The following is an 18,617-nucleotide window of genomic DNA, read 5'->3' on the forward strand; positions in this document are numbered from 1 at the left end:
CTCCCCTCAAGATGGAGAAGATGTCCCACAAGTGTCACTTACATGGTATCCTCATGAACTGAATCTGTGCATCATTTCTAACACAACCCATACTGTTGATTAATGTGATGGCCATATCATATGCCTATAAAAGAGGGGATATAAAAGAGCAATTGTACATTTCACAAGTTGAATGTAGCCATACCAGGATACTGTGATCAAATGTACTGTAAAGCACACATCAGATATGGTTGGAGTCTCAAATATCCATAAAATCATAGAATCATACAGCACAGGAGGCCACAGAAGTGCAAAGTGATACAGGAAATGCAAAGTGATACCCAGGATGAGGGACTTCAGTTACATAGATAGATTGGAGAAGCTGGGGTTGCTCTCCTTAGGTCAGGGAGGTGGAGAGGAGATTTTATAGAGGTTACCGCTAGACTTGACTACTCCAACACACTCCTGTCGGGTCTCCCACATTCCCCCACTAAATTTGAGGTCATTCAAAACTTTGCTGCCCGTGTCATAACTCACACCAAGTTCCATTCTTTTATCACCGCTGTGCTCACTGACCAAAACTGGCTCCCAGTCAAGCAAAGTCTTGACTTAAAAATCATCCTTGTTTTCAAATCCCTCCATGGCCTCACCCCTCCCTATCTCTAATCTCCTCCATCCCCACAACCCTCCAAGATACCTGTGCTTCTCTAATTCTGACTTCTTGAGCATCCCTGATTTTAAATCGCTCCACCATTGATGGCTGCACCTTCAATTGCCTGGGCCCCAAGCTCTGGAATACCCTCCCTACACCTCTCAGCTCACTTTCCTCCTTTAAGACACTCTTTAAAATCTACCTCTTTGACCAAGATTTTGGTCACCCGACAATGTCTCCTTATGTTGCTCGGGATGTTTTATTACATTAAAGGTGCTATATAATAGAAGTTGTTGTTGTGGTGGTGGTGTTCAAAATCATGAGGGGTCTAAAAGTAGATAGAAAGAACTGCTTCCTTTGGCAGAAGGTAGAGAAGGTTGAGAACTAGAGGACACAGATAAGAATCAAAGGTGACACAAGAAAGAATTTATTTTACGCTGCCAGTGATTATAAACTGGAGTGCACAGTCTGAAAGGGTTGTGGAAGCAGGTTCAATCACGGCTTTCAAAAAGGGAATTGGATAAGCACCTGAAGGGAAAAAATTTGCAAGGCTACAGGGAAAAGGCGGAGTAGTGGGACTAGCTAAATAGCTCTTGCAGAGAGCCAGCATGGGCATGATGGGCTGAATGGCCTCCTTCTATGCTGTAACCATTCTATGGTTATATTTTTCTGTTTCTATTTGGCCCATCAAGTCTGCACTAGCTCTTTTTAAGAGCAATCCAACCGGTCCCATTCCACAGATCCCTGCAGTTTTTTCCTCTTTCAAGTATTTATCCAATTCCCTTGTGAAGGCTGCTACTCAATTTGTTTCCACCACCCTATCAGGAAGTATATTCCAAATACTAACCAGTCGTTGCATAAAAATGCTTTTCCTCAGGTCATCTGTGGTTCTTTTGCCATCATTTTAAATCTGTGACCTCTGGTTATCGACCCTTCAGCTACTGGAAACAGTTCCCCTTCATTTATTCGCTCTATATGAGAAATTCATACTTTTTTTCTCATTTGCTAAGTACACCATTTCTTTCACCAGCAAATTGGGGCTCAGGTAAAACGTAGAGTTCACGCCTAATCGGTCATTCACCTGACCAGCATGACCCAAATACCTTTGGCTGAAACACCTCTGTGAATCAAAAACTATGGGGCTTAATTAGGATTGACTGAAACAAGCTCTGTGCAAAGCTGCTGTCAGCTGCTAAAAAAGAAAAGAAATTGCACATATACAGCACCTTGACACATCTTCAGGGCAACCCCGAATGCTTCACTTCTGAAGTTCAATCCCTATTGTTATATTGGCAAACATGACAGTCAATTGGCATACAGCAATGTCCCAGAAACAGCAAATGAATGAACAGTTAAAATGCTGAAATAAAAACCAGAAAATGCTGGAAATACTCAGCAGATCGGGCTGCAGCGGTTCAAGAAGGCAGCTCACCACCACCTTCTCAATGGAAATTAGGGATGGGCAATAAATGCTGGCCTGGCCAGCGACGCCCACATCCCGTGAATGAAAAAAAAAATCTGTGGAGAGAGAGACAAAGTTAACGTTTCAGGTCGATGATCTTTCGTCGGAAGTGGAAAAAGTTAGAGATATAACAGGTTTTATCAAGTACAGTGGTGGGGGAAGGGAAGAATAAAAGGGAAGGTCTGTGATACGGTCGAAGGCAGGATAGATTAAATGACAAAAGGAATGATAGTGTAAGGCAAAAGGGGATGATAATGGGGCAAGTAACGAAACAAGAGATGCGCCTTCAGGAGGTGTAAATGGCAATAACAGAGTCACTGCCACCAGCAGCTGCCCAAAAAAATGGCAGCAATCTGAAATTGCTGAACTCAATGTTTAGTCTGGAAGGCTGTCTAGTCAAAAGAGGAGGTGCTGTTCCTCAAGCTTATTTTGCACTTCATTAGAACACTGTAGGAGGCCAAAAACAGAGATCAGAGTGGGAGCGGGGAGAATTAAAATGACAGGCCACGCTTGCGGACTGAACAGAGGTGTTCTGCTAAGTGATCACTCAATCTATACTCTCAGCACTACATGAACTGCTATGCCTGTGCTGGGACGAGGGAGCAGTACCCCAGGAAATGCGCGATGCCAATATCATCACCCTCTATAAAAACAAAGGTGACCGCGGTGACTGCAACAACTACCATGGAATCTCCCTGCTCAGCATAGTGGGGAAAGTCTTTGCTCGAGTCGCTCTGAACAGGCTCCAGAAGCTGGCCGAGCGCGTCTACCCTGAGGCACAGTGTGGCTTTCGTGCAGAGAGATCGACCATTGACATGCTGTTCTCCCTTCGTCAGATACAGGAGAAATGCCGTGAACAACAGATGCCCCTCTACATTGCTTTCATTGATCTCACCAAAGCCTTTGACCTCGTCAGCAGACGTGGTCTCTTCAGACTACTAGAAAAGATTGGATGTCCACCAAAGCTACTAAGTATCATCACCTCATTCCATGACAATATGAAAGGCACAATTCAACATGGTGGCTCCTCATCAGAGCCCTTTCCTATCCTGAGTGGTGTGAAACAGGGCTGTGTTCTCGCACCCACACCTTTTGGGATTTTCTTCTCCCTGCTGCTTTCACATGCATTCAAATCCTCTGAAGGAATTTTCCTCCACACAAGATCAGGGGGCAAGTTGTTCAACCTTGCCCGTCTATGAGCGAAGTCCAAAGTACGGAAAGTCCTCATCAGAGAACTCCTCTTTGCTGACGATGCTGCTTTAACATCTCACACTGAAGAGTGCCTGCAGAGTCTCATTGACAGGTTTGCGGCTGCCTGCAATGAATTTGGCCTAACCATCAGCCTCAAGAAAACGAACATCATGGGGCAGGACGTCAGAAATGCTCCATCCATCAATATTGGCGACCACGCTCTGGAAGTGGTTCAAGAGTTCACCTACCTAGGCTCAACTATCACCAGTAACCTGTCTCTAGATGCAAAAATCAACAAGTGCATGGGAAAGGCTTCCACTGCTATGTCCAGACTGGCCAAGAGAGTGTGGGAAAATGGCGCACTGACACGGAACACAAAAGTCCGAGTGTATCAGGCCTGTGTCCTCAGTACCTTGCTCTATGGCAGCGAGGCCTGGACAACGTATGCCAGCCAAGAGCGACGTCTCAATTCATTCCATCTTCGCTGCCTCCGGAGAATACTTGGCATCAGGTGGCAGGACTATATCTCCAACACAGAAGTCCTTGAAGCGGCCAACACCCCCAGCTTATACACACTACTGAGTCAGCGGCGCTTGAGATGGCTTGGCCATGTGAGCCGCATGGAAGATGGCAGGATCCCCAAAGACACATTGTACAGCGAGCTCGCCACTGGTATCAGACCCACCGGCCGTCCATGTCTCCGTTATAAAGACGTCTGCAAACGCGACATGAAATCGTGTGACATTGATCACAAGTCGTGGGAGTCAGTTGCCAGCATTCGCCAGAGCTGGCGGGCAGCCATAAAGACAGGGCTAAATTGTGGCGAGTCGAAGAGACTTAGTAGTTGGCAGGAAAAAAGACAGAGGCGCAAGGGGAGAGCCAACTGTGCAACAGCCCCGACAAACAAATTTCTCTGCAGCACCTGTGGAAGAGCCTGTCACTCCAGAATTGGCCTTTATAGCCACTCCAGGCGCTGCTCCACAAACCACTGACCACCTCCAGGCGCGTATCCATTGTCTCTCGAGATAAGGAGGCCCAAAAGAAGAATCACTCAATCTGCACTTGGTCTCCCCAAAGGAGACCGCACTGTGAGCAGCGAATACAGTTACTAAATTGAAAGAAGTACAAGTAAATCACTGTTTCACCTGAAAGCTGTTTGGGACCCTGGATGATGGGGAGGAGGTAAAATGTAAGTATTGCATCTCCTGTGCTTGGATAGGAAGGTGCCGTGGGAAGGTGCGGAGATGTTGTGGATGATTGGAGAGAAGACCAGGGGATCGCAGAGGGAATGGTCCCTTCAAAATGCTGAAAGGGGAGGGGAGATGATGCGTTTGGTGGTGGCATCATAGTGGAGGTGGTGGAAATGGCAGAGGATTATCCATTGAAGATGAAGATGGAGGCTGGTGGGATGGAACACAAGAATGAGGGGGACCCTCCCAGGTTGTCTAGTTCAAAGAGGAGGTGCTGTTCCTCAAGCTTATTTTGTGCTTCATTAGAACAGTGTAGGAAGCCAAAAACAGAGATCAGAATGGGAGTGGGGAAAATTAAAGTGACAGACCACGCTTGCAGACTAAACGGAAGTGTTCCGCAAAGTGATCATCCAATCTGCATTTGGTCTCCCCAAGGTAAGGGGGAACCACATTGTGAGTGAAGGAGGGGAACACACAACAGCAGAAGTGTGGGAAATGGGACAGATACGGTCAAGGGCTTTATCAGCTATGGTGGAGGGGAGAAACCTCAGTTGAGGAAAACTGAAAATATTGGAAGCACTGGTATGGGAGGTGGCATTGTTAGAACAAATGGAGAAATTGGGAGAATGGATTACACTCCTTACAGGAAGCGTGGTGAGAGGAAATATAGTCTAAATAGCCGTGGGAGTCGGTGGGCTTATAGAATATATTGGTCGACTGTCTATATGCAGAAATGTGATAGAGAAGTTGAGGAAGGGAAGAAAAGAGTTGATGATGGAAGAAACTGGAAGCAAAGTTTCCAGTCGGGGGTGAAAGCAGGAAACAGCACCAATATGCTCATCAATGTGCCAAAAAAAAAGGTGAGGGAGGGGACCAGAGTAGGATTGGAACAAATGAATGTTCCACATATCCCACAAAAAAAAAACCATAGTTTCATAAAACACCTGTTACTCAGAAGTAGTGAGTGGAAGTGGGAAGAGGTTAATATGCTGGTTGAGGCAAGAATGTTGTCCAGAACATCAAGAAAAATTCCTGTACCAGGCAATCTTTGACATCGACTTGAGCTGTCAGCAACTGCCTCAATTTAATGTCTCATCTGAAAGACAGCACTTCCATCATTCCCTCAGCAGCGCACTGAAGTATCAGCCTCTATTATGTGCTCCAGTCTGTGGTTCTGCTTGAGCCTCCAACCTTCTTGCTCATAAAGAAGTGCTAACAATTGGCCATAGGAGTTAGAAACGAACGCTCACAGCTATGTAATCAGACCGCTTGATTCAGCAGCTGTTTAATGCTGACATCCATTAATGGTACAACTATCCTGCAGTTCAACTACTGTCCTGAGGAAAGTTCACACCTGGTCATTTCTATTAGGCAGGACAACTGTGACACAGCATTCATTTTCACCCAACCAGGTTTCTATTCAGCGTGTTTCCCATGCACTCTACTTCATGATAAAACTTCAGCCATCCCAATGTAACATTTTCCCCACTTTGAGTGTTCTGGAATTACCTTAAATGTTGAATAGCCAGTATAATTCCACTTTATCCAACTACAGTTAATTATCAAGTCATGACCTAAACCAATGCATTACCGCTATTAGTAAATGCACTTCAAAGTCTGCCATGTTTATTTGGTATTTAGGTACATAGGAAATTGGAGCAGGAGTAGGTCATTCAGCCCCTCGAGCCTGCTTCATCGTTCAACTAGATCATGGTTGATCTTCTACCTCAAAGCCATTTTCCCACACTATCCCCATATCTTGAATATCTAGAAATCTATCGATCTTGGTCTTGAAAATACTTAATGACTGAGCCTCCACAGCCCTCTAGGGTAGAGAATTCCAAAGATTCATCACCTTTAGTGAAGAAATTCCTCCTCATCTCAGTTCCTAAATGGCCTACCTCTTATTCTGAGACTGTGTCCCCTAGTTCTAGACCCCCACCACCTCCTACACCCCCACCTCCCCCCCTCAGCCAGGGGAAACATCCTTTCTGCATCTACCCTGTCGCACTTCGGTAAGAATTTTGCATGCCTCAATGAGATCACATCATTCTTCTAAACTCTAGAGATACCAGCTCAATCTCCTCAATCTCTTCTTTAGGTAAGGAGACCAAAACTGTACACAATAGTCCAGGTTCTCACCAAGGCTCTATACAATTGCAGCAAGACTTCTTTACTCCTCTATTCAAATCCTCTTCCAATAAAGTCAATCACAATTAATTCAACACTCTTAACATGGGATACAGTCAACTTACCAAAAAGTGCCACTACCACTAGCAGTGACAGACACATAACCAAATGTTGTACGGCTACTAGAAAGTGCAAATGTAGGTTTCAAGTAAAGACTGGATTACACATTTGGCTCCAATGCCACGCAAAATTGAATAGCGTACCAATGCTCAGTTTCTGAACTCACATTAAGAACACAACCAACACAGATCTGTACCTCAGCATGGATCATCACTTTTTAAGAGAATGTAAAAATTGTGAGGAAAAGCAAACATATATTTAACTAGCAGTGAACTCAGAATACCTGCTGGTGGGCAATTGATGGATCTTACATAATATTACACTTGCCAAAACTCCACTCAGGTTCAAATAGGATGCCAAGGTTACAAACACCCCGGTTCACCCACAGACAGTGACCAGGGAGAGGGATAGAGTCAGTGGCTAAGGAAGTGTTTGTGGTGGGCACCGAAGACAATGGTTTCAGTCTTCCCAATATTTAATTGGAGAACATTTCAGACAAGCAACGTGACAAATCAGAATCAGTGGAGGAATCTAGAGAAGTGGTGGTAACGTACGGCTGGGTACTCTATCTTTCCAATCCAACAAACGAGCAACAATACTGCAAGTGCTAAAGACAAGAAGCAAACTTGGACCTGTATCTCCTTCTTCACTAAATCCACAAAGGAAGCACACAAGCATTTGATGCATATTTCATTAATATAAAAAGATGTGCATTTATATAGTCCCTTTCAAGACCACAGGATGTCCCTTACAGTCAAAGTACTTTTGAGGAGTAGTCACTGTTGTAATGTTGGAAACGCAGTAGCCAATTTACACACAGCAAGTTCCCACAAATGGCAATGTGATATGTTTTTGTAATGTTGGTTGTGGGATAAATATTAGCCAGGACACCTACCAACCTGAATTGGTAAGTTCAGCAACTCAATGAAACTCTCAGAAAATCGGGGTCAGTTGAGGTTTTTTTTTTCCTCTTCCTGCAACACACAGTATTTTCCCAGCACAACAGCTCTAAATCTGGTTGTGTATTAAATTTCAGGCTTTTCCACGGGGTCCAAGGAAATGGTGGAATTTCAGACAACTAGACTTTATTTTAAACCCCAACTCTAAACCTACCCTGGGATGTTTCAATTTTTTGCAAGAAATAACATGCTGCCGCTTACCCTAAATGCTGCAGTGCCTATTGCAACACACACATTAACCTCTTGTGTAACACTGTGCGCTCTCTCTGGCTTTGTCCACAACCTGCACCCGCCCATCCGCTACCATAGCAACTAGGCCTGCAAAATCCCAGGCAGCCTGTGAACAGGAACTGCAAGACATTTGAAAATATACAAACACGATGCATAGTAGCATCAAAAATCCTTGGCAGTAAACCTATATGGCTGGCATACTCTCTAGTCTCATTACAGATAAGAAAATGTCAGAGGACAACTGAGGGGCAGAAAGTCAGCGAGCTGCAGAAGTGTACCAGATACAGACAATATAAAAATATATCAAATTAAACAAGCACATTTTGGAAAATAATTCACCACACAACTTTCATTCATGCATAAAAACCATTTAAAATGAACCAAAAGATTAATTTACACACAGCTTTGGCAAAACAATTGTTTAAATGCTGGATCTGCACAGAATCCTGAATAAATGAGCTAAAATTTTAAAGATAGGCATTCAATGTCTAAAACGGCAAACAATTAGAATCTAAAGTCAGCCTCTACCTTCATCGTGGATGGAAACGTCAAAATAAAGTAACTTTAAAAAGGCAGTTTCGCTTCAGCAGCACAGACTAGAAGGGCCGAATGGCCTGATTCTGTACTGTGTTCATTCGACGCGACATGCTGCGCCTTTACAGTAAATAACTGTAGTGTGTTTGCAGTGGATTGCTGGGTGGGGGAGGATGGGGGTAAATAACAGTGGAGGGAGTGAGTGTTTTTTACCCCGTTGGCCGCCGCCATCTGGATGATGAGCTGGATGACATGCTTGTTGTAGTAGCGGCCGTCTCCCCCGACCACCAGCACGGCGCATTGCTGCTCGGCCGGCTCGACCGCCGCCGCCAAGATGCTCTGGATGAAATTCTCGGCGTAGTTGGCCTGCGACTGGAAGACGCCGACCCGCTTCCTTAGGCCGCTGGTGCCCGGCTTCTGGTCGCCAAAGGCGGTGGTCTTCACCGTCAGGATCCTACTCATGCTTCGGGCTTTTGGCAGAGTTTTTGTTTTCAAGTCCTAATATTGTTTATTTTTAATGGTTCTTCCGTCCCTCCCCCACGGTTCTCCTTACCACCCCCTCCCGCTCTCTCACATCTCCTCTCTTACTGCTCGCTGTCGCTTTTTGACAGCCCAGCGCTCCGCTCCGCTCCTCCCCTTTCCTTTCTACCCCCGGCTGCCCAGCGCAGCAGCACGTACACCGCCCCCGCCAAGGTCACACACCAGCTGCTGCTCTGCTCACTTTGGCAGGCTCATTCCCCCCGCCGGCTCAGGTTAACGCAGATACCCTCTGCAGCCTTTCCCAGGAGGACATGTTCCACTTCACTGCACCAAGACTGTAGTCAGGTCATTCTACCGTGGAAGGCATCACAGCCAACACTCTTCAAATAATAACAAAAGCAAAGTACTGCGGTTGGTTGGAATCTGAAATAAAAGCACAACGTGCTCGAAATACTTCAGCAGGTCTAGCAGCATCTGTGGAGAGAGAAGCAGAGTTAACGTATCAGGTCCACAACCTTTCATCAGAATTAGGGAAAGTTCGAAATGTGAAAGGTTTTGATCAAATGAAAGAAGGAGGGTAGGGGAAAAAAGAGATATGTGATAGGATGGAAGACGAGAGATTAAATACAAACAGAAAGTGCTGGAAATACTCAGCAAGTCTGGCAGCATCTGTGGAGAGAGAAGCAGAGTTAACGTTTCAGGTCTGTGACCTTTCATCAGAACTGGCAAAGGTTAGAAATGTAATAGGTTTTAAGCAAGTGAAGCAGGGGTCAGGGGGAAAGAGAACAAAAGGGAAAGTGTGTGATAGGGCAGAGGGCAGGAGAGATTAACTGACAAGGTCATAGCAAAGGCAAAGGGAGTACGCTATTGGTTGTGGTGAAAGACAAAGCCTTAGTGCAGAGAGAGTGTTAATGGTGGAATAACGAACAGCTCTGTCCAAAAACACAAACATGAAAACCAAGTTTAAGGCAGGCACATGGTTAAAAAAATTATAAAACAAAATAAAATAATTTAAAAAAGGGCCAGTCATGCTCTGAAATTATTGAACTCAGTTCAGGCCGGAAGTGCCTTATCAGAAAATGAGGTGCTGTTCCTCGAGCTTGCATTGATGTTCACTGGAACACTGCAACAGGCCAAGGACAAAAATGTGGGCATGGAAGTAGAGTGATGAATTGAAATGGCCAGCAACCCGAAGCTGGGGGTCATGCTTGCGGAAGCATAACTGGCCCTTTTTATTAATATTTTATTTTGTTTTATCGTTTTTAACCATGTGCCTCCCTTAAACTTGTTTTGTCATGTTTGTGCTTTTGGACAGAGCTGTTCATTATTCTGTCATTAACACTCTCTCTGCACTAATGCTTTGTCTTTCACCACACCATTAGCACACTCCCTTTGCCTTCGCCCCATGACCTTGTCAGTCCTGCCTTCTGCCCTATCACACACCTTCCCTTTTGTTCTCTTCCCCGCACCCCCCCCCCCCCACACACACACACACACACACACTCCCACTTCACTTGCTTTAAACCTTTGCCAGTTCTGATGAAAGGTCACAGACCTGAAACGTTAACTCTGCTTCTCTCTCCACAGATGCTACCAGACCTGCTGAGTATTTCCAGCACTTTCTGTTTATATTTCAGACTTCCAGCATCCACAGTATTTTGCTTTTATATAAGAGACATTAAATGGTGCAAGGCCAAAGAGAGTGGTAATAGGACATGTAAAGAAACAAAAGGTGTGTCTGGAGGAGGTGTGGATGGCAGGATCCTGAATAGTGGCCCTCTGACAGCAAGAAAGAAACAAGAGGGAAAACCAACCAGCAAAGAAAAAGGAAACAAAATGGGGGATAGCTGAGGTTATGATCTAAAATTGTTGAACTCCTTTAAGTAAGTGTGTATGTCATACCCACCTGTAAACCTGTTGGGGAGGTTGCCCAGCTATTTAATGCTCTTAAATACCTACCAAAAGCAAAATAAAAAAAACTTAGGATGCTGGAAATTTGAAACAAAACAGAACATTTATTTCTGTTCCCCATCACCGCCCCCCCCCCCCCCCCCCCCCCACCCACCTTCTTTGCTGAGGTTGGGTTAACACACGCCCCAGAGCCTTCTGCAACTTTCCGCAAATAAGCATGTTTCATTTCACTGGACAGAGACTGTAGTCGGGTATTCTACTGTGGAAGGCATCACAGGCAAGCCTGATCCTGCTTTTTAGCTAAATGTTTATGTCACACACCTAAATATCTACAAAAAAAGCAACCCAAAAAAGCGCTGGATGCTTGGAAATCTTAAAAACAGAAAATGTTGGAAATACTCAGCCAGCCAGGCAGCTTCACAGAGAAAAACAGATAAGTTAACATTTTGGGTATGGACCTGTTTCGTTACTAAATAGCTACTGGCCATGAACTGTGGTAGGAACACTGACTAACAATAGGAGCAAATTCACGTTCCAGGCCTCTATGCATGAACTATGCATGAGGGGAGAATGGGTCAAATAATCAGCACCACAGTGTTTTACTCCTATCTCCAAGTGTTGGGGAGATGGTGGCATAGTGATAATGTCACTGAACTAATAATCCAGAGGCTCAGTCTAATGCCTTGGGGACACAGGTTCAAATCTCATCACAACAGCTTCAGGAATTTAAGTTCAATGAATTAATAATCTGGAATTGAAAGCTAGTCTCAGTAATGCCATGTAGAACATTTAAAGATTGTATTTTTCATTTGCCTTTCAAGACAGAGTCGGTGCCTGCCCCTATTAAAAGTGATAGACAATAGCTTTCATTTTTTTCACAGAGAGGCTATTTGTTAACACAGCTGTTCAACTTTTTTTAGAACTGTGAAATGCCCTTTGTTTTTAAACAGCAGTTTTTTTTAAAGAGGACTGGATGTTGCAGTACTAGCAGCTGTCACAACCAATCTTTTACTTCATGTTGGACCTCCCGTGGTACCATCGGGTTCTTCCAGCTCTTTTGGGCTTAGGCCCTGCCCACAAAGCCAGTCAGGTTGATGAAACTATCATTAAGTGTCATTAAAAAAATCTGGTTGATTAATGCCCTTTGGGAAGCAAATCTGTCATCCTTGCCTGGACTGGACTGTATATGACACCAGACCCACAGCAATGGGATGGTCAACAAATGCTGGCCTTGCCAGCAATGCCCACATCCCGTGAATGTATATATATATTTAAATTACTTCCTTTGAATGTTGCTGCAGATCTCTTTCTTTGGCTGTGCTCCCTCTCCCTACTTCTTTCTTTTCTCTGTTGTGTTGCACACTGATTTGGCTTTTTGCTTCTGCTGTTTCTTTACACTCAGCCTATCACTTTGTTTTCTGCTACCTCACTAGGAATGCCTCTTTACGTCTTGCACTTAGCCTCATCTCTCTTTCCACTTAGCTTTCACTCCCTCAGCTTTATCCCCTACATTTTCTTCTTCACTTGCTTAGTGCCATCCAACCTTCCCAGTGCCTCTCTCCTCATATCTTTCTGCTGCTGCTTTTGTAGACTTCTTGGGCTTAACTTTTTCCAGCTTATACTTCCCACAAACTTTCTCAGCCTCTGTTCATAACATTGTCCCTCTACAGATGCAGAACTAACTTGTTTTCTATTCCTTTTGCCTCCAGCTCTGTTGTGGGAATGAGCTTGACCTTAAGAGCGGACCACCTTAAGAACTGCATGTGAAGGTCATCAGAGGAACGGTTGTCGGGACACACATGACCAGGGAGCAGGGAGTTGTGGGTGGAGCCCGGCAGAGTGAGAGGTGTTCAAATCTAGTTCATGCAGTAACTCTTTGTATATATATGTTCCAGTTCAGTTGTAATAACACCTATGTTTATGTTGGATATTACTTGTAGTCCTGTGAATCTTAACAACACATCACACACCAAAGGACAAGTAATATTATATGGTAGCAGCATCAGGAAAAAAATTTTTTTTTGTGTAGACCACCAAACATCACATCATGGTAACTTTTGATCTTTCCTGAAGAATACATCAAGTTGGGGAACAAGGAACAGCAAGTTGCCTACCTGAGTGCTGAAGATCCAGCAGGAGAGCAGCTAGCAAGAGACCCCACAACACTGCAGCAGCCAGGACACAGACAGGATTGCAGGCGATTGGAACTCTGTGAGTATAGCAGGCAATTTGCCATGAGATCAGAGGTTTCACCTATCTGGCAGTAGGTCGAAAAACATTTAAAACAGTAGCTGAAGCCAATACTGTTTTAGCTTTCTTTTTTCTTTGCTTTGTGGGCAGGGCCAAAGCCCAAACGAGCAGGAAGAGCTCAACAGCACCAGGGGAGGTCCATCATGAAGTAAAGGATTGGTTGTGGCAGCTGCTAGTACTGCCAGAGCCAGCCCTCTTAAAAAAAAGCTCTGTTTAGAAACAAACGGCAGTTCACAGTTCTAAAAAAATTGAACAGCTGTGTCAACAAAGAGCCTGTCTGTGAAAACAATAGAGTCATACAGTCACAGTTATACAGCACAGAAACAGGCCCTTTGGCCCATCGTGTCTGTGCTAGCCATCAAGCACCTAACTATTCTAATCCCATTTTCTATTGTCTATCACTTTTAAAAGGGGAAGGCAACGAATCTGTCTTGAAAGGGAAATGAAAAATGCAACCTTTAAATATCCTACATTTAGAAAAAGTAGGATCATTAAGACAATGGCTTTCAAATATCCAGTTGTGGACTGGAATATGTTGGGTACAGTGCCTTAATTTAAACTATTCCGACAGCAAATGGAGCTGTGTTTCCTGGACCTAGAAGTGAGTGAACCAGAGAAACAAGCTGCCAAAATTAAGCTTGCACTGGGCAATAAGGGTCTGCAATAGCTCAGTAAGTCAGGATTGTCAGATGATGATCTGAAGGATCCCTGCAAGATCTGAACATTCCTGGAGCAGCAACTGAAGGTAAAGCTAAATTTCCTAGTACATAGCCTTGAGCTTATAACCTACTAGCAAAGGTAAGATGAGTCCATTGATCAGTTTGTTGCAAGGTGCCGAGACAAAGCTCAATATTGTGACTTCGCAGATATCGAATTGTCAGAATGGGTAATTGTGTCTACCCTGCTAAAGGCCTTTCAAAAAGGTCTGCTCGAAAACAAGAACGGGCATACCATAAATGCATTACTCAATGATGGAAGGAAATTTAAAGCCATCCTGGCTGGGCGCCAACAGTTACAAGTGTTGAGGGCGGCTATAACAATTAGTATGGTAACCAAGGCTCAGAAGTCAGCTAAGCCCCTTGTAGCAAAGGTGGTCTGACTCACCTAATTCGCAGTTGTCTGGCATTTCAGGGTCTGTGCAAAGCTTGTGGTATGTGAGAATATTGGGCAAGGCAGTGCAGAAGGTCGAGCTCAAATTACTGCACACAAAAATCGTGACAGATCACAGGCACATTGGATGCCCGCAAGAAAGGATGGCAAACGCAACAAAAGGTATGTCAATGCACAACAAAAGCCCAGGTAGGTACATCAGGTCAGCAGGTTGCCAGGAGGACATGGATGAAAAGTGCACTCGTGTGAACATCGAGCAAACATTTCACATAGTCAATTTAGATCAGCATATCAATGCTATTGCGCAGTCTGAGGCACTTGCCATGAGCAGGATTATATGTCCGCACAAGAGGAGCAAGCATAAGCTCAGAGTAAAATTCAACACCAGACCTAGTGCAAACATTCTGCCCATCCGTATACTGAAGGACATGTACCTAGAGAAATGGGAATCTGTGGTACAACACACCACGGTGAGGCTGACTGCCTACAATGGTTCTCCAATCAAGTGCATTTGAACAATAACCATACAGTGCAGTAATGGGAGCTCCGGATGGCTACCACAAATGTTTTATATTGTAGGCACAACTGGACCAGCTGTCACAGGACTTCCAGTATGCTGAGGTCTACGAATTGTCACAATACATGAAGTCAGTAATGCATCAAAGGTGGCAGAAAATATCCAGGTCGAGTCTATGTAAAGGACAACACAAAAGCTGGGAGACTGGGCACGAGGAGGCGATAAGACCAGAAGCCTCTCCACAGACTTCAGTTCGTTGCAGCAAGTATCCAAAGGCCAGAGGGATTGCTGATGATTGGCTGTGGTGCCAGTCATCATTTTTCTAAGCTTTCCAAATGAGGGAAGAGATGCATGACAACCAGATCAGGATGAATAAGCAGACCTCCTCTATGTTGTAGAGAATGTCAAATGTGCTTACCTGTAAATAAAGTTTTGTTTAATCATTTATAGTTAGTCCGAATGACAACATCATTGTTTAGTGAACATATGTGTTTATCTTTGGACAAAAAGAGGGATGTTGTGCAACGACCTTGAGAAGAGATGAGCTTGAGAGCGGACCACCTCAAGAACTGTAAGTGAAGATCATCACAGGAAGTGATGTCGGGACACACATGACCAGGGAGTTGTGGGTGGAGCCCAGCAGAGTGAGAGGTGCTCATGCAGTAACTCTTTGTCTATATATATATATGTTCCAGTTCAGTTATAGTAAAACCCATGTTTATTTTGGATATTACTTGAAGTCCCTGTGAGTCTTAACAATACATCACACACCAAGGGACAAGTAATATTACAAAGTTCAGTTGGCTTCATCTCCTGTGGCTGCTTTCAATCTTGCATTGAGATGACTCTGGACAGCGAGGGGCCAGCAGAAGAATGGCATCCCTGAGTAATTGAGCTCTGTTTTGCTATGGTAGTGGTGCCCTGCATTCAGACCATTCTCTTACTAGCTGGAGCCATGCCTTGCTCGTGCACCCACCCCCCACCTCCCAAGCTGTGTCCATGCCATGCTTGCTCACCTCCTGCTAGACCCAATCAAAAAGTTAAGTAACAACTGAATGTGGAGGAACTGGATCCCACATTAAAGGAATCAATCACTGCCGCCCATCCCACCTCCTCCCCCCCACCACCGCCCATTCATCACCAGAACTCCCAGTCCTGACTCACAATCCTCACCGCAACCCCCCCCCTCCCACCCCTCCTCCACCAAATTCGATTCCAGACCTTGCAACTGGTTCTGACCTGACCACCCCCCCCCCCCCTCCCCCACAGCCAAGATCCAGTTACCAGATCTATTTAACTGAGGGCCTACTGTGATGCTAGCAACTCCATAAATATCCAGTACTTCATCCAGTACTTCATGTAGAAGAAAAGAAAAAAAGAAAAGAAGAAAGAACATGTACATTGCAATACCATTTCATTTTTCAGCAGCAAAACCTTAGAAATAAAAGCTATATGATAAAGCTAAGGAAAATATCATTGTACAAACATTGGATCTGCATCAGATGTTCTGTCATGTTCTGCATCACTGGTTATTCCCATAAGTGGACCTCAGATTTTTTTTACAAACTGGCAAGTATCTTTTACAACCCAATATCTATTTAAAAAATAAGGTGACCTGGAGGCTGTAATAATGTATGTTTCTCCTATATTGAAATGGCTGGATAAGCACTCTGGTGAAATGAAGCCGATTGTAAACCAATAAACTGAATTATTGAACATTTAATGTATGAATGAAAAGAATATAATTTTCCCTACAATTGCCTGTTCCTATTGCTCCTTGTAATTTGTGAAATGCTGACACTAACTTTACACATTTGCTATGGACCTAGCTCATTTTACAAGTCAGCATCATTGAGCTGAGTGACTGTTACAACCAGGTGAGAAAGGGGGCTAGGGGTCCCTCTCCAATACCCGGAGACCTTACTGTCTCCAATACCCACAGCCCTCACTGTCCCCAGTACCCACAGGCCTCACTGTCTCCAATGCCTGGAGTCCTCGCTGTCTCCAATTCTGGGAACCCTCACTGTCTCCAATTCCCGGAGCCTTCGCTTTCTCCTATACCCGGAGCCCTCACTGTCCCCAATACCCGGAGCCCTCACTGTCCCCAATACACACAGCCATCGCTGTCTCCAATTCTCGAAGCCCTCACTGTCTCCAATACCTGGAGACTTCACTGTCTCTAATACCCGGAGACCTCACTCTCTCCAATTCCGGGAGCCCTCACTGTCTCTAATTCCTGGAGCCCTCGCTGTCTCCAATACCTGGAATCCTCGCTGTCTCCAATACCCGGAGCCCTCACTGTCTCCAATACCCACAGCCCTCACTCTTTCCAATTCCCGGAGCCCTCATTGTCTCCGATACCCACAGGCCTCACTGTCTCCAATTCCTGGAGCCCTCTCTGTCTCCAATTCCCGGAGCCCTCAATGTCTCCACTTCCCGGAGCCCTCACTGTCTCCAATACCCGGAGCCCTCACTGTCTCCCGGAGCCCTCACTGTCTCCAATACCCAGAGCCCTCACTGTCTCCAATACCCGGAGCCCTTTCTGTCTCCAATTCCCGGAGCCCTCAATGTCTCCAATACCCACAGGCCTCACTGTCTCCAATTCCCGGAGCCCTCAATGTCTCCACTTCCCGGAGCCCTCACAGTCTCCAATACCCAGAGCCCTCACTGTCTCCAATACCCAGAGCCCTCATTGTCTCCAATACCCGGAGCCCTCACTGTCTCTAATACCCAGAGCCCTCATTGTCTCCAATACCCGGAGCCCTCACTGTCTCCAATACCCGGAGCCCTCACTGTCTCCAATACCCACAGCCCTCACTCTTTCCAATTCCCGGAGCCCTCATTGTCTCCGATACCCATAGGCCTCACTGTCTCCAATACCCGGAGCCCTCACTGTCTCCAGTACCCGGAGCTCTCACTGTCTCCAGTACCCGGAGCTCTCACTGTCTCCAATACCCGGAGCCCTCACTCTCTCCAATACCCGGAGCCCTCACTGTCTCCAGTACCCAGAGCTCTCACTGTCTCCAGTACCCAGAGCCCTCACTGCCTCCAATACCCAGAGCCCTCATTGTCTCCAATACCCGGAGCCCTCACTGTCTCCAATACCCAGAGCCCTCATTGTCTCCAATACCCGGAGCCCTCACTGTCTCCAATACCCGGAGCCCTCACTGTCTCCAATACCCACAGCTCTCACTGTCTCCAATACCCAGAGCCCTCACTGTCTCCAATACCCGGAGCCCTCACTGTCTCCAATACCCACAGCTCTCACTGTCTCCAATACCCAGAGCCCTCACTGTCTCCAATACCCGGAGCCCTCACTCTCTCCAATACCCGGAGCCCTCACTCTCTCCAATACCCGGAGCCCTCACTGTCTCCAGTACCCGGAGCTCTCACTGTCTCCAGTACCCGGAGCTCTCACTTGTTCCAGTACCCGGAGCCCTCACTGTCTCCAGTACCCGGAGCCCTCACTGTCCCCAATATCCGGAGCCCTCACTGTCCCCAATATCCAGAGCCCTCACTGTCTCTAGTACCCAATGCGAGCATGACAAATGACAGCTTGGCAGAATATAAAAAGTACAGAGGACGTGAAAAAGGAAAAAAAGAGGCAAATAGACCTACAAGAATACATTAGCCGCTAACATCAAGGTTGTCAGAGGAACGGTGTTGTCAATTAGAGATGAAAATGGAGAACCAATGGTGAATTCGGAAGGCATTGCTGATGCACTAAATGAGTACTTTGCATCGATGTTTACCAAGGAAGAGGATTTTGCCAAGGCTCTGGTAAACGAGGAGATTGTGCGGATAATGGACGAAATAAAAACATGTATGTAGGAGGTTCTGGAAAGGCTGGCGGTACTTAAAGTAGTTAAGTCAACCAGTCAGGAGGGGATGCATCCGAGGA

At 45.5% G+C, this 18,617-nt stretch overlaps 1 protein-coding gene across 3 annotated transcripts in view; it reads right to left on the bottom strand.

The window, feature by feature from the left end:
• pgm1 (phosphoglucomutase 1) overlaps positions 1-9,059 on the bottom strand; it is a 94,130-nt gene extending 85,071 nt beyond the window's left edge. Inside the window, exon 1 of one of the 3 annotated variants that reach the window (XR_010975528.1) lies at positions 8,662-9,059. Coding sequence is in view for 2 of the 3 variants with exons in the window: in XM_068037325.1 (XP_067893426.1) it covers positions 8,662-8,910 (249 nt within the window). In the remaining variant the exon portion in view is untranslated. Of the gene's footprint in view, positions 1-8,442; positions 8,618-8,661 lie in introns of those variants that run through there. The other 2 variants (XM_068037325.1, XM_068037326.1) reach the window with 2 other exon arrangements.
• Between the last annotated feature and the right edge of the window lie 9,558 nt (positions 9,060-18,617).

Source organism: Heterodontus francisci, chromosome 8, assembly GCF_036365525.1.
Source record: "Heterodontus francisci isolate sHetFra1 chromosome 8, sHetFra1.hap1, whole genome shotgun sequence".
In the NCBI taxonomy this organism is placed as follows: Eukaryota; Metazoa; Chordata; class Chondrichthyes; order Heterodontiformes; family Heterodontidae; genus Heterodontus; species Heterodontus francisci.